The sequence below is a fragment of the Eumetopias jubatus genome, unplaced genomic scaffold (genome assembly GCF_037043125.1).
Source record: "Eumetopias jubatus isolate StellerSeaLion01/CBP00866 unplaced genomic scaffold, mEumJub1_p1.0 scaffold_10, whole genome shotgun sequence".
NCBI classification, from domain to species: Eukaryota; Metazoa; Chordata; class Mammalia; order Carnivora; family Otariidae; genus Eumetopias; species Eumetopias jubatus.
Window position 1 is genome coordinate 74,194,572 of NW_028274816.1, and position 17,269 is coordinate 74,211,840.

General features: G+C 37.3%; 1 protein-coding gene across 2 annotated transcripts in view; it reads right to left on the reverse strand.

Moving 5' to 3' along the window:
* The window catches only part of MAP2K4 (mitogen-activated protein kinase kinase 4), a 135,923-nt gene that overhangs the window by 85,872 nt on the left and 32,782 nt on the right, over positions 1-17,269 (reverse strand). For both annotated transcript variants that reach the window (XM_028089058.2, XM_028089057.2), the window contains exon 2: positions 14,497-14,599. In XM_028089058.2, the coding sequence (XP_027944859.1) occupies positions 14,497-14,599 (103 nt within the window). The remainder of the gene's footprint in view (positions 1-14,496; positions 14,600-17,269) is intronic.

Consider the following 17,269-nt stretch of genomic DNA (forward strand, 5'->3'; position numbering starts at 1 on the left):
TTGCAAACAGTATCTCCTTGTGGTTTGAATTTGCATTTCCCTAATTACTAATGTTGTGAAGCACATTTTTCATGTACTTATTATCTACTCCTAAACCTCCTTTGTGAAATGCATTAAATCTCTAACCTGTATTTTTAAATGGGTTCTTTGTTTTGTGTTGTAGTTCATGACATACATTAAAGGCTTTTGTAGATATAAACTAGGAATATTTTTCTCCCAGTTTATAACTTGGCTACTTATTTTCTTAGGAAATTTCTGAAGAGCAGAAATTTCTAATTCTGGTAAAATCTGATTTATTGATTTGTAGTGGTAGTGTCTTTCTTTGTCCTGTCAAAGAAATATTTGCCCAGGGCGCCTGGGTGGCTCAGTCCGTGAAGCGTCTGCCTTCAGCTCAGGTCATGATCCCAGGGTCCTGGATTTGGGGTGGCTTTGGGCTCCTTGCTCAGTGGGGAGTCTGCCTCTCCCTCTGCCCCTCCCCTGGCTCATGGGCACACGCTCTCTCTCCCTAATAAGTAAATAAAATCTTTTTAAAATTTTAGAAAAAAGAAGTACTTGCCTATGCCCGATCACAAATATATCCAGATTTTTTTTTTTTTTTTTTGAGAAGCATTACAGAATTTTTGCTTTTAGGACTATGCCCCATCTCAAACGAATTTTTGCACGTGATATGAAACAGGAATCAATATTTATTCTGTTCCACACCGATTTCCAGTTGTTCCACCACCATGAAAAGTCTATCCTTTCTCCCCCTGAACTGTACAGGCATCGCATCCCGATCAAAAAACAACTGACTATGTGTGTGCGTGCCTATCGGACTTCCTATTCTGTTCCACTGATCTATCTATGTATCCTAATGTCCTCCTACAAAGCCATTACTGTAGCTTTATAGTAAATCTGGAAATCAGGTATATGTCCTCCAGTTTAGTTTTTCTTTTACAAAATTGCTTTTGGCTATTCTAGGTGTTTTGCATGTCCACATAAATTTTAGAATCATTGTGTCAAATTACATGTTTTTTTTAAGTTTGCTGGAATTTCTTTGGGATCTCAGTGAATCAGTAGATCCATGTGGGAAGAACAGATATCCTAGTAATACCGTACCTTCCAAGCCACAAGCATGGCATCCTGATCCAAATATAGGTCTTTAATTTCTCTCAGCAATGATTTAAAGTTTTCATTAGAAAAGCCTTACACAACTGACGTTAAATTTATCTGCAAGTATTTTATACTTTTTCATGGTACTACAATCATTTTTTTTAATTTCACTTTTCCAAGTGTATTTTTTTAATGGATTTTGGAACAATGATCACATATCCTTCAACCTTGCTAAAGTCACTCAATAATGCTCGTAATGTTCTCTAATTAGGATTTTCTGTATTTACAATCATATCATCTAAAAAAAAAAAAAAGGCTGTTTGCTTCTCTTTCCCATCTTTCTGTCTTTCAATTACTATTCTTACTTTATTGCACTGGGTAGGGCCTCCGGTCTAGTATTGAATAGCACTGGTTTTCACAGAGAACGCTTTAAGTCTTTCAACATTAAGTATATTAGCTATAGATTTTTCATAACGTCCTTTAAAAGGCTGAAAAATTCCCCTTTTCCTACTTTAATGAGAATTTCTATCACGAATGGATATTGAATGTTGTCAAATGCTTTTTCTGCATCTACTGAAATGATTACATAATTGTTCTCCTTTATTTTATTAATGTGGTGAATTATATTGATAATTTTCCAGTGTAAAATTAAAATGAATCCCATTTTGTTGTGATGTATTGTCCTTTCTATATATTGATGGATTCCATTTGTGAATATTTTGTTGGGGATTTTCAAGTGTATGTTCATGAGGGATAGGGGTCTGTGGTATTCTTTTTTAATAATATCTTTCTCTAATTTGGTATCAGGGTTATGCTGGGCTCATACAATGAGGTGGAAAATATTCCCTACTCCTTTATTCCTGAAAAATTTGTGGAAGCTTAATCTTTTTATTTTAATGTTTGGTAAAATTTACCAGGAAAACCATCTGGGACCTCACGTTTCCTTTGTGTGAAAGATTTTAATTGCAAATTCAATTTTTAAACAGATATAGGGATATTCAAGATTTTCTATTTCTTCTTGGGTCAGGTTTGATACTTCTACCTTTTAAGGAATCTGTCTCCATCATTCAGGTTACTGAATTTTTGGCATAAAATTATTTATCATATTTCCTTATTACTCTTTTAGTGTAGCGATAGTCCTTCTTTCATTCCTGACAGTGATAACCTGAGCTTCCTCTTTTCAATTTCATCAGTCCTGTTGGGGTGTTCATCACTTTTATTGACCTTTCCAAGAAACAACTTTTGAATTTGTTCATTTTCTATTTCATTGCTCTCCACTCTTATCTTTATTATTTCCTTTCTTCTACTTATTTTGGGTTTCATTTGCTCATCTTTTCCTAACTCCTGGATGGTTTTGTTACTCTTTCCAGTGATTCTGTGTTTGTGCTTTGCCTAGACATATAAATATTTGGGAACAATATCATCACACTTCCTGTTTCTTTCTGATTTGTTCAGAATCTGTAATCAGTCCTTCAAATGAGCTTAATTCATGCTCATTTCTTTTATCCCTAAATTAATAAACAAATATTTAGATGATTAGTTGTAAAAGAAGCATATAATGCTCGACATAATTCTTATTACATCAAGAAGCTTAATTTTATTTTGTTTTTTTTTAATTTTTATTGTTAGGTTAATCACCATACATTACATCATTAGTTTTCTTTAAATTTTTTATTGTTATGTTAATCACCATACATTACATCATTAGTTTTTGATGTAGTGTTCCATGATTCATTGTTTGTGTATAACACCCAGTGCTCCATGCAGAACGTGCCCTCTTTAATACCCATCACCAGGCTAACCCATCCCCCCTCCCCTCTCCCCTCTAGAACCCTCACTTTGTTTTTCAGAGTCCATCGTCTCTCATGGTTCGTCTCCCCCTCCGATTTCCCTCCCTTCGTTTTCCCCTTCCTACTATCTTAATTTTAAATTTTAAAAGCCTATTAATGAAGAGATTTTCAGATAAACAGTCATCAGTCTCCCCTCTCTCCTGAAACACCAGTGTAACAACACAAAGGGATTTTTAAAATACCCAAACTCACAATGTAAAAGAGACTAGAAGAGACCACACTACGTGAGAAGTTGCAACACATTTTTGGAAGATCAAAAGTAAATGAACGTTTAACAAGGCAGAAAAAAAGTAAAACTAAAAATTGCCTGCAAACAGAGGATACCAAAAAAAGTAAGTTGATTTGTACTATAGAAACCCAGAAAAGTTCAAAAATGAGAAGTATCAGTTAGGGATGAGGGATGGAGTTAAATCCAAAGGCAGTATTAAAATCTACATATTGTGCAATTAGACCCCTGGATTCCCCCAACCAGGTGATGATCTCTCCTTTCCCTCAGCTGGTAAACAAGGCTGTATATTTTAGAGAAACTACCAGAAGAAAATGTAGTAAGGTGGATCAAGTAAAAGCCTATACAACAGAGATATACGTAGCCTCCTTTGCTTAGATCTCCTGCAGAATTTTAGCAGCCTGACATATATACCTTCTCTCAGCAACCCAGGCTAATCCCCTCCTCGCTTTTTCCTCCCCTAGGAAAAAAAAAAAAGAGATTTGCCCACAAGAAAAGAGAAGAAGACCTTCAGATCTGACATCTGGGAATCTTCCAAAGGAAATAATCAGATCTCTCTCCTTCACCTCACCATGAGTTCTCCCAATAAAATCACAAAGTTTCTAATCAACTTTTTGTTGCCTCATTTTGTGTGTGCGTTTACGTATGTGTGTGTGTGTGTGTGTGTGAGAGAGAGAGAGAGAGAGAGAGAGAGAGAGAGAGAGAAAGAGAGAGAGAGAGAGAGAGAGACAAGGATCAAAAAAGACAAGAACAAAGAAGTGAAAATACAAAGCTGAAGGACAGAAAAGGTCCTTTTCTGAAAGGACCTAGGGGCTTTCAGAAAACTAGGGGCTCAAACTAAGAGATCCAAAGCCTGAAGTAGGGTTCTAGTAGAAGAGCTTCTGGAAAAGAGAAAATGAAAAGAATAAGAGAAGAATAAATCGTGTACTCTAGAATGAAAGATAGTGGTTTGATAGAGACCACACCAAGAGCTCAGTGGAAGGAAAGAAGAAAGGAAGAAGGGAAAAGAAAGGACAATAAAACCAAAGCAGGAAAGTGAGATTTCAGACATGGGGGAAAAAGCCCAACCCTACAGTCATTCACAAAGGAAAAAACAGGTCACATTCCAGAGCTCAGGAATCACAATGGCATATAAGTTTTTAATAGTAACCCTGGAAGGTTGAAAACATTAGAGCAAAGCCTTCAAAACTCTGAAGAACAATTTCTACCCTGAAATTCTAAGGCCAATAAAGTTACTAATCTATCAAGAAGGTTAGATAAAGGCATTTTCAGACTTGCAAAGACCCCAAAACCCTACTTACTAGGAAAGAAAACTTATCTCGGGAAGCTATTAGAAGACAATCCCTCAAAATGGAGGGAAACTAAAAACCAATGAAAAAGACAGAAAGACATACATATATACATACACGAAATCCCAAGCCAGGGAATCAAAATCAGGAGAGTAATACAGACATTCACAAACCAATGCCAACAGCCTTTGAAGCTAGCCTAATATGCAACCACTCCAGATTACAGCAAGATTATGGCTGGATAGACAACTCTTAAAAAAGGAAGAACTGAATGATCACCTACTGTTTCATGTTGAGAGAAGATTCACAGTGAACCATTAAATGGGGAAATTATTAACTCTGAGGAAAACAAATTTGAACGAGAACAGTAATGTAATCTTACTGACTCAGTTGTAAACGATAATAAAAAAGAACACTCTGAAAAGATACAATGTCTCCTTCAAATAGTATAACTCCTTATTAAAAGAGAGGTTTCCAGAAATATGCCTACAATACAAAAGCAAAGGACTTCTACAGCATTTTGAACTAAATCGGAACTCAAAGTCTTACTGCCAGATCAGAAACAGTTGAAAAGCTCATGAAAAACAAAGAAATCAGATTTCTTTAAAGAACAGAGCTTTGCGGCTCTATAGGTTAAAGAATCAGGGACACCTTTCAAGGTCAGCCTGAGTATCTGGCTCAAGAACAAAGACACTTTAGAACACCAAAACGAAATTCATTTTTAGTAGACAAGCAACTAAACAGCATTTATTATTAATTTCTTGAAATATTCCAGAACAAACACCCAATATCTCAGCTATAAACATCCAGCTTGAGGAGAATTATACTAGTGAATCTCCAGGGGTGGGGTTGGGGGGTGGGGGCCCACACAGAGATTCAGTTCAACCACAGCTATTACCGCTATGCTCTGTTGAGAATCCCGTCTCCCGTGAATCTCTAACTTAAGGAGACATACCACAACCATCAGGTGCACAAGGTAGGATGTGGGACTGAGGAAAAGATTAAATACCTCTGAACTTTAAGAAGTACAATAATGCAAGCTCTGGAAGATGATCTCACTCAGCAGGATTATTCCCTAGAGTCAAAAGGTAGAAATGCCCCAATGTCCATCAACGTATGAACAGATAAACAAGATGCCATATATAAATTCAATACTATTCAGCCTTAAAAAGGAAATTGTGACACATACTACACATGGATAGAGTGTGAAGACGTTATGTTGAGTGAAATAAGCCAGACACAAAAGAACAAATACTGTATAATTCTGCTTATATGAGGTGCCTAGAATGACCAGATTCGGAGACGAAGTAGAACCAAGGCCAGCAACACAAAAACAGACACATAGATCAATGGAACAGAATCGAGAGCCCAGAAATGGACCCTCAACTCTATGGTCAACTCATCTTTGACAAAGCAGGAAAGAATGTCCAGTGGAAAAAAGACAGTCTCTTCAACAAATGGTGTTGGGAAAATTGGACAGCCACATGCAGAAGAATGAAACTGGACCATTTCCTTACACCACACACAAAAATAGACTCCAAATGGTTGAAAGACCTAAACGTGAGACAGGAGTCCATCCAAATCCTAAAGGAGAACACAGGCAGCAACCTCTTCGACCTCAGCCGCAGCAACTTCTTCCTAGAAACATCACCAAAGGCACAGGAAGCCAGGGCAAAAATGAACTATTGGGATTTCATCAAGATAAAAAGCTTTTGCACAGCAAAAGAAACAGTCCACAAAACCAAAAGACAACCGACAGAATGGGAGAAAATATTTGCAAATGACATATCAGATAAAGGGCTAATATCCAAAATCTATAAAGAACTTATCAAACTCAACACCCAAAGAACAAATAATCCAATCAAGAAATGGGCAGTAGACATGAACAGACATTTTTCCAAAGAAGACATCCAAATGGCCAACAGGCACATGAAAAAGTGCTCCACATCGCTCGGCATCAGGGAAATCCAAATCAAAACCTCAATGAGATACCACCTCACACCAGTCAGAATGGCTAAAATTAACAAGTCAGGAAACGACAGATGTTGGCGGGGATGTGGAGAAAGGGGAACCCTCCTACACTGTTGGTGGGAATGCAAGCTGGTGCAACCCCTCTGGAAAACAGTATGGAGGTTCCTCAAACAGTTGAAACTAGAGCTACCCTATGATCCAGCAATTGCACTACTGGGTATTTACCCCAAAGATACAAATGTAGGGACCCGAAGGGGTACGTGCACCCCAATGTTTATAGCAGCAATGTCCACAATAGCCAAACTGTGGAAAGAGCCAAGATGTCCATCGACAGATGAATGGATAAAGAAGATGTGGTATACACAATGGAATATTATGCAGCCATCAAAAGGAATGAGAGCTTGCCATTTGCAACGACGTGGATGGAACTGGAGGGTGTTATGCTGAGTGAAATAAGTCAATCAGAGAAAGACATGTATCATATGACCTCACTGATATGAGGAATTCTTAATCTCAGGAACAAACTGAGTGTTGCTGGAGTGGTGGGGGCGGTGGGAGGGATGGGGTGGCTGGGTGATGGACATTGGGGAAGGTATGTGCTACGGTGAGCACTGTGAATTGTGTAAGACTGTTGAATCACAGATCTGTACTTCTGAAACAAATAACGCAACATATTTTAAGAAAAAAGAAAAAGAAGATAGCAGGAGAGGAAGAATGAAGGGGAGTAAGTCAGAGGGGGAGACGAACCAGGAGAGATGATGGACTCTGAAAAACAAACTGAGGGTTCTAGAGGGGAGGGGCTGGGGGGATGGGTTAGCCTGGTGATGGGTATTGAGGAGGGCACATTCTGCATGGAGCACTGGGTGTTATGAACAAACAATGAATCATGGAACAGTACACCAAAACAAATTATGTAATATATGGTGATTAACATAACAATAAAAAATTAAAAATAAAAAAAAATAAAATAGCAGAAAATTAGAAACAAACAAACAAAAAAAAGAACCAAGGCCAGCAGGAAGAGGGAGGCGAAGTTAGTGTTTAACGAATACACTTTGAGTTGGAGAAAATGAAAGCGTCCTGGAGGTGGATGGTAATGGCGGTTGTACAGTAATGTGAATATACTTAATGCCAATGAGCTGTACACTTGGAAATGGTTAAGATGGTGGTTAAAATGGTAAATGTTGTGTTGTGTATATTTAGAACAGAGAGTCAGAAAGAAAAAGTTTACAGCAGTAAATCTAAATCAGCCAAAAGTTAAAAGACCCCTTAATTTCATACATTTGGTGTTTTCAATTTTGGAGTACTACTTTGTACCTATAAATATTTCTACGATGACTGCCATTTTGTGAAAGTGCTCTACCACAGAAGTGTAGAGATTCCAAATTACTACGACTGCATCAAAAAAATCTCAGAGATGGGGAAAAAAACTTTTAAGCTCATGTAGACTCATGGTTTTCACACTTAGGAATTAACCAGAGGTGTCCTAAGGGGCTACTTTAGGGAATGAGGGCAGTTAAGACTACAGAGCTCTCTCCCTCCTCAGAAACACTTAGCCTACGAGGCTTGTCCATAACATTTTATTTGAAGAAAGTAGTACAAACCTGGCTTTCTCTCGCTCCCCTAATTCACCATCCAAAAGAACGAAAGTCACAGGGTGCCTGGGTGACTCAGTCAGTTAAGCATCCAACTCTTGATTTCAGCTCAGGTCACAATCGCGGGGTCTTGAGATCGAGCCCAAGTTGGGCTTTGCGTTGGGCGTGGAGCCTGCTTAAAAATCTCTCTCTTGGGGCGGCTGGGTGGCTCAGTCATTAAGTGTCTGCCTTCCACTCAGGTCATGATCCCGGGGTCCTGGGATCAAGCCCCGAATCCAGCTCCCTGCTCCACGGGAAGCCTGCTTCTCCCTCTCCCACTCCCCCTGCTTGTGTTCCCTCTCTTGCTGTGTCTCTCTCTGCCAAATAAATAAATAAAATCTTTTTAAAAAAAAAAACCTCTCTCTCTCCCTCTGCCACTTCCCCTCCCATTCCCAACTCCCTCTTTCAAAAAAATAAATTAAATAAAATAACGAAAGTCACTTCTAATTCAATACCTGAATTGACATCAAAGCGCTAAGTGACACACTCAAGGTCACAGAGATGATGCTGATGATGCTGAGACAGAAACCAGGACTTCAGTATTAACTAAAATGGTTAATTCAAAATAATAAAGTTTAAAAGATAAGGTATCCATAATTTCATTGGGAATAGTGGCTAGATAGTTTGTAATTGCTATTCTATGCTTTACAATAAAGCTCTACTGGGTAGAGTTATCATGAAATTAAGAACACCACTAGTTATTACTGGGGACTTTAAAACTTCTTTAAAACTACTTCCTAGATGTTCGATAGCACAAGTGAGCCTTTTTGTGCTCAAATGTAATGAAGATAAATGAGCTCCCAGACATCTTCTTGGTCTCAACAAAGAGATTCCTTTAAACTTAGAACATACGGTTTCAAAATGTTTAGCTCAAGCCCCAAAATGTATCTGTCCTCATCATTATTTATTTCTCATGTCAGCATTGAAGCTAGTGTTTCTTCTTGTACAATTCTGATATGTTGAGAAGATGAAAGGGCTGTTCTTTCAGGGTAACAATTGTACTTGATGCATTCTCAATGATTCAGTGCACTGACAGCACTCACACAGTTACTGGGTGTGATGAAAGCACAGACCTAACAGTAGAATACCTAACTTCTGTTCATGTCAAATTTATATACAGAACAAGACCATAGCACAAGTCTGCCCTATTTATAACAATACCCCTGTGGTATCAGAGACCTATAGCACCTCCTATAATTCAATCCTGACAGAAATTAAAAGGTAGCCATACATTTTTCCTTTAGCTTTTCCTTATATACTCTTTATGTTTACAGCTTAATCTTTCATTTAAAGAGCCAAAGGACAAAATGTTAACATCTGCTACATCCAGGTAGTAGCTTCAAGAGTCTCTATTACAACACTTTTTTCTATTTTAATGTGTGGGAAATACTTATAATTTTAATCAGTGATAATTAAGAACCTACATTTCCTGTTCAGGTTGTCTCCTCACTCTCTAAGGACTCACAGGAAAAGAACAATGGGAAAAAAAAAAAAGAAAAAACAGAGATTTTGGCAAATTTCTGAATGCCTGAAAGCAGACAAAAATGTGTAGACAAAGCAAAAACTAATCAACTCCAAGAGAAGGGACTTCATAGTCTCAAAGACTTATTAGCCATTTGCAGTGGAGGACCTTCTTTAGATCCTGCTTCAAACTATAAAAAATTTTTTTTGATAAAGTAACCTACTTATATTATGATATTAAAGAATTATTCTACTAGATATAATAATGGTATTGTGATTATGTTTTTAAAAAGGAGTCCTTATCTTTTGGAAATATATGTCGAAATAGTTATAGGTGGAATCATGTCTGAGGTTTGGTTAAAAATAAGGAGGGTGGAGGAACAGATAAAACCAATTAACTACTGAAGCTTCTAAAACTGATTGATAAATACATACAGATCCATCTATCACTCTCTAGTTCTGGATATATTTGCAACTTACCATAATAAGCAGTTAAAAACAATAAAAAAACAACAGTAATAGGGGGGCCTGGCTGGCTCAGTCAGTGAAGCGTGCAACTCTTGATCTTGGGGTTGTGAGCTGGAGCCCCACGTTGGGTGCAGAGATTAAAAATAAAATCTTCAAAAAAAAATTCATCTTCATTAAAATTTGAACCCTGCCCATCACTTTAAAAAAAAAAAAAAAGGAGAGAATTCCCTTAAAAAAAAAAGAATGAAACAGTAATAGAGAAAAGTACTACCCATAACACATGGTAGGAGGGGAACATGCAGCAGAGATGAGAAATAAACAATGATCCCAACAGAACTGTAGAGAGGATGCAAAGTTGAAGGTATGAACACCTAGAAGCAGAAGAGTTCATTAAAATTCTTTCTCTAAGAAAGGTCTAGTCAGTTCCTCCTTTTCTCTCCACCTTCCCCCTAAAATAGAAAGAGGGCATATCTTTAAGGAAAATAAATATATTATCTGGAGAGAACAAGTCCTCCTAGGGTGAATGTTGGCTCCACTCATTCAGGCATTTGAACATTCCTGACCTAACAGCCAGCTCTCAAACCATTCACAGAAAAGTAGTCAAGTGCACCAGCTGACCACCTATACCAGAGCTACCAACCAGCCTTCTAATTTCCTCATCCTCAACTATCAGTAGACAACCAAGAATTACAAGATACATGGAAAACAACTAACACAAAGAAGAAAGACAAAGATTAAAGAAAAACTGACCCTTGAAGAAATGGACTGCCTAGTGGATAGAGAAAGATCTTCAAAATTCCAGATTTTACATCCATAAATTAAGAATAAGATACTAAGAAGAAGCCACAATCAACTCCTGGAAGTTAAAATCAATTGCCAAAATAGAGTATTTCATAGAAGGATCAGAAAATAAAGGGGGGCGCCTGAGTGGCTGTCAGTTAACATCCAACTCTTGACTTCGGCTTAGGTCACAATCTCAGGGTCATGACACTGAGCCAGACATAAGACTCTGCACTGCAGGTGGAGCCTGCTTAAGATTATCTCTCTCCACCTCATTCTGCCCCTCCCCTGCCCCCCTCCCCACCCCGGTCATGTGCACTCTCTCTCTTTCTAGAAAGGAAGGAAGGGAAGGGAAGGGAAGGGAAGGGAAGGGAGGGAGGGAGGGAGGAAGGAAGAAGGAAGGAAGGAAGGAAGGAAGGAAGGAAGGAAGGAAGGAAGGAAGGAAGAAAAGAAAAGAAAAGAAAGAGAGAGAGAAAGAGAGAGAGGGAGGGAGGAAAGAAAGAAAGAAAGAAAGAAAGAAAGAAAGAAAGAAAGAAAGAAAGAAAGAAAGATCTATAGAAAAAGAAAACACAAAGATAAAAAGTATGGAAAAAAGTCACAGATCCAGGAAATTCAGAAAAGTCCAATGTCCAAACAACAGGAGACTAGGAAAAACATGAAGGAATCAATCAAAAGAAAAGCAAAAATTTTCTCAGAAACAGATACGTGAATCTTGAAACTAAATTCTAGTGTACAGAAAGATGATCCAGACCTAGATGTATCTTCATATAACTGCAGAACACCAAGAATAAAGAAAAAAATGCTAAAAGTTTCCAGTGATAGAAATAGGTAATCTATAAGTAACATCACTGCTGTAATCAAACAGATCTATACATAGTCCCCAAAACTTATCTTCTACATCCACTCACCAGAATGCCATTCTCCCTTCTCTACGTGTCTTTCAAAATCTAATTCAAATCTTGTTCCTCTGTGAAGTGTTTCACCAAGCTGTTTATCCTAAAGTGATCTTACCCCCTCCTGCACCATCCATTTGACATTCAATCTGTATCACCTTATGCCTCACTTCTTGAATTGCTATACCCAACTTTATTTCTTAGAATTTTATTTAAACTCTTGGTTCTCAGAAAATAAGGACACGGTCTTAAAATTTTAAATCTTCTACAGAATCTGCACCCAGAAGACATCAAATGCCAGATGGATGTGAAAGTAGTTCCTGGAGCATATCTTAACTTCATTTAGTTGCTTACATTTCATCTTATCTTTTCCTAAATTCATGAGCAAGTTTTCTATTTATATCTGTAACTAAATTTCAAGGACATTTTAGAAGAAGGAAACACAGGTAAGTGACACAGAGGTATCTTTTTCAAACCCCCACATACTGCAAGTTATATTTTCTAATTGCAAACTACCCACCCCAAACAGTGGCCGACAGTGGTTTTTACTACCTGATAGTACAACTCAAAGGAATAACACAAAAGGATCCCTTATGGAAGGGGGTAGGGAGGTCAAGGAGATATGCTGCCCTAAGTAGTGAAACAACTGTCTTTGACGAATATCAATGCTAGTAGTTACCCGCTCCTGATCTACATAACAACAGACCAGTGCAATAATAAAATTCAAACAAGGTCTGGATCTAAAATTTTTACATACCAGAATCAAAATCTAAAGATTCTTTAAAAAAAAAAAAAAGATTTTATTTATTTATTTGACAGAGAGAGACACAGCGAGAGAGGGAACACAAGCAGGGGGAGTGGGAGAGGGAGAAGCAGGCCTCCCGCGGAGCAGGGAGCCCCATGCGGGGCTCGATCCCAGGACCCTGGGATCATGACCTGAGCCGAAGGCAGATGCTTAATGACTGAGCCACCCAGGCGCCCCTAAAGATTCTATCATAAAGTAAAAATGCTTATTACCATGTCCTCTCAAACTTTTAACATGTGCTGGGAAGAGACAAAAGATAAGAACCCTAGGTGGTTATAGGAATATTATAAAGTGGTTAGGTTAAAAAAAAAAATTTGATTGACTCAAGCTTTGGAAGAAAGCTTTTTTCCACTCAGTTTACTATTTGGGGGTGGGGGGGAAGATCTTGTCCATGAATTCCCTAATACATGAAACTCTCAAAGGAAGAGAGTATTAAGTACGTAAATGTTTTTGCAATTCTAAATGAAAGTCAGGTTGTCTTTCTTTGTGTCCAAAAGGGATTAAAAAAAAAAAAGAAAGAAAGAAACAAAGAAAGAGCTGTTAAGTCTGGCAGTAACCACGTATCTTTTCTTTCTCAGACTCGGAATAGTGGTTCAGCTAGCTATCAAGGTAATAGAAATAGACCGGGTTCAAGAATTAGTTTTGTACTAGCTTTCACTAGAAATTCTAGGAAATGAGGAAGGAGGTTCTTTTAAGAATGTTTCCTTGCTGCCAGAGCTCTGACTAATTAAGAGGTACTAAGAGTTTCCTTCCTCAACATAGCCCCCACTCGATGTTTCAAAGGAGGTAAAAAGGCTAGGACTCTAAGCTGAGCTCCGACAAGAAATCTCATTATGATTTTATGATTTAATAAAATTAAAAGACACTATTCCCAGGCAAGTGAACTGTTACTCCAGTTTTCATTTGTTTTAAAGTTACAGGTGAAAGCCTAAAAGCATATACACACACATCCACATTGCTCCCTTCCACAGACTGTTTTAAAAATCACAATATATTTTCAGCATTCCTACTGCAGAACACTCTACCTTCTACCAATCTGTTACTGTTTGCAAATACAATGTATGCCAGATATCAAAAGGAAAGGAACCAGAAATAAATGTGCCCTTTTGGGGAAGCATGAATATATTTGTAGTCTAATAAGGCTTGAATAAAAATTGTTGAGGAATTAAAAACTGTAAGATAATATATTCTGACCGCTTTTTTTTAACCATACCTTCCATCATTTGCTTTATTGTTCTCAATAACAGAACTACGTAAAAATTATTTTTATGAGTATAAATGCAAAGCCACTGGCTTTGACCCTTCATGCTCCTGATAGGTCTTATGGGGGGAGGAGGGAGGCATCATTATTTAATACATCACTTCAATTCAAAGGTCTATAAATATTACTCTGATGGTATTATTTTAAATTAACAGATGTTTCTAATACTTTAAATGACCTTCACTGAGATGCTAAAACATCATTTTTGTATTTTAATAAAAAATATTTAGGGGAAAAATATATATATATATATATTTAGGGAACAAATTTTAAAAGTAATCACTGACACCTATACCCCGACACATACACATTCTTTCAATTTACTGTGACATGAAAATCTTACAGGAATGTCATTTAACCAGAATGGGACTCTACTTGATCACCCAGTAAGTGGGGATGATTTGTGCAGATGTACAGGAGAGAGGTACGTTTCCTAAATACCACTTACAATTTAACTGGAGATCCAGAAGGAAAGGTTTAAACAACATTCTCAGAGTTCATTGAGAGAAAAACTGAAAAGATATCAATATATCTAGATCTTCTGCTCTTTTCCCCTTCAAGTAAACTTTAACAAGGAAAATTGTGTTCACCTACTTCAGACTACAGAATCAACAGCTTTCTATTTAAGTTCAAATAGTAATATTTCAAATGGCCCATAAGATAATGGAAATACCAACACCTCGACTTGGAAAAATTCATAAAATACAATTAACTTTGAAACCTCTGCTTGAGTTGAGCCTTTTAGTTGATTACCAGGAATACTCACATGTGTGGGTTTTGAACTCCTGTAGGGTTGGGATTCAGAGTAAACCTTGCTGTAGATTTGAAAGGTGGATTTGCAAAATTCAACTTCAGTGCTTTGCGTTTACCTAAGAAATAACAAATAAAAAGTAAAAGTTTCAAGTACTATAAAACAGATACTATTCTGAGGGCATAAGAAATTCACACCAAAAAGCAGAAAAATTTGCTTTAACATATAGTTAATATCATATTTTGAAAGGCAACAAAGAATTTCTCAAAATTAAGAAAATGTGAACAGAAATGAACTAAAGTTATTAACCACAAATCACCTGTTATGCTCCAATACAAAACAATGCTTCAAGTTCATATTGTTCAGAGATGCTAACACTTCTGCAAATGAAAATACCACTATAAAAATCATATACCTCAACAGATACACTGAAAATACTAAAACATTACCACCTTTCCAGGGTTACACTTCAACGCCTTCATTTAATAAAATGATTTTCCCTCAAACATAATATGAACAACTGAGTGAAGAATCCGAGAAGCAGTCTACAACCATAACGAGCTAAAAAAAACAAAACACAAAACCATCATGGCACTGTCAGCTTCAAGTTGGTAACACAGGTATATCAAATAATCACTTATTTGGAGCAATTTCTTTGGGATAGGGAGGTAACATTGTTTTATATTATACAAACAAAATATGTCTGGTACAGAAAAGCCGGAAAATTCAGAAAAGATAAAGAAAACAAAAATATACAAAATATTATATATACACCTACAGAATATATGGGTTTTTTAAATATATGTATATTACCTACATTTCTAAGTTCAATTATCCCAAAATAATCATTGTCTCTTAGAAACTACTGTCCTTATGGAGATACACATTTTTTTCTCTACAATTAAAATCAGACCACAATACGTTTTGTAACATGCTTTACTCATTGACCATGACTATGTCAGTAGATCTTAAAAATCATTTCTTGGGGATTGTACTGTATGGAGACTCTGCAACATAGTTGGGTTTTTAAGCATTTGTAGCACATCTTAGTTTCACACCGATCTATTAAGGATACTTTTTCCAGCATATACTCTTCATAGTTTATTATGCCTTTATCTGCCTTCTCAAACAACTCCTCTGCAATCCACTTTCCCACCTCAGTGGATTTGGAAGATGTATGAAGGGGCTCATTCTGTTCGGCCTGGTGCTTTCAGTGAGATCTGCAAGTTTCACCGTGCCATACCAGTTGGGCAGGACTGTAGACAAGAGCACAGAGCTCCTGGCCGCGGCCCCTGGATCAGCTCTCAGGGATGGGCCTGTCTGCAGGATAACGTGAATTCCCAAGAAGACCAGACACATTTTCAGAAGTAAGCATACTACAACCTGAATTTCCTATGTAACTTGCCCATTCAGGTACGAAACATATATTTTATTTTTTAAAGATTTTTATTTATTTGACAGAGAGAGAGCACAAGTAGGCAGAGGGGCAGGCAGAGGGAGTGGGAGAGGGAGAAGCAGGCTCTCTGCTGAGCAGGGAGCCCGATGCGGGGCTGGATCTCAAGGACCCTGGGATCATGACCTGAGCTGAAGGCAGACGCTTGACCAACTGAGCCACCCAGGCGCCCCCTCTACAGAGAATTGTAAAGGCTCCTGGTTATCAAATTATTAAAGAGAAATAACTTTAATTTATGCCAAGACAAATTTGTTTGAAAATAATAATAGAAAAAAATCCCATTTATAATAGTAACAAAGAATAAATGTAGCCAGAAATATATAGCATCTTTATGAGGAAAATGATAATATTCTCCTGAGTAACTTAAAAATCTTTAGTACGTGAAGGGACACAACATTTCCCGATAATAAGAACCTATTCTGTAAGAGGCCAACTTTCCCCAGATTAGATTTATATCAATTTTAATACATATCCTCACAAGAGTTTTAAATTAAGTTTTATTTGACAGCGAGCAGAGGAAGGACAGTCAACCTATACATGCAAAAGGTACTCTTTTTACAGCAAATTTGGCTGTACTGAAAAGCAAACTCTGTACATTACCAAAAGAAAAAAAAAAACACAACAAAACTTAAAAAAATTTAAATGAAAGCTGGGGAAAATCCTTCCAATACAAAATGAGAAACTCTAAATATAAAAAGACATCATACAAGTCAAGAAAAATAGAAAAATTGGCAAGGGTGTGAACAGTAAAGCAAAACAGAAAAAATTATGAAAGGCACTCACTAACACCAAAAACAGTTAAAAGTTTTATTTATGCAAGGGGTGCCTGGTCTGTTAAGTCTAGTAAGTGGCTGACTCTTGATTTCAGCTCAGGTCATGATCTCAGGGTCCTGGGATTGGGCCCCAAATCAGGCTCCATGCTCAGTGAAGGGTCTGCTTGGGATTCTCTCTCTCCCTCTGCCCCTTCCCAACCCCCCTCCCCACCCTCCACATACTCTCTCTCTCAAATAAATAAAATCTTAAAAAAAAAAAAAAAGGTTTTGTTCATGTGAAATTGGCAAAGCTTAGGTCTCATTTTATACATACACCAATTTTTTTTCAATGATAATGTGCTAATCAACGTGACAGGTAAAAGAATCACTAGTACAATACATTGCTGGTAAAAAAAAAAAGTAAACTGATAGAAGTTTTTCTCATGAAAGGTTCAGCAATATACAAGAAAAAACTTTTCATGAAACTGGCTCTTTTACTTCTTAGAAATGTGTCTTCAGGAAATATTTAAAGGCAGAGGACTGTCCCCAGGCCTTGCAACCTAATGGAATCTGCCTGCTGGAT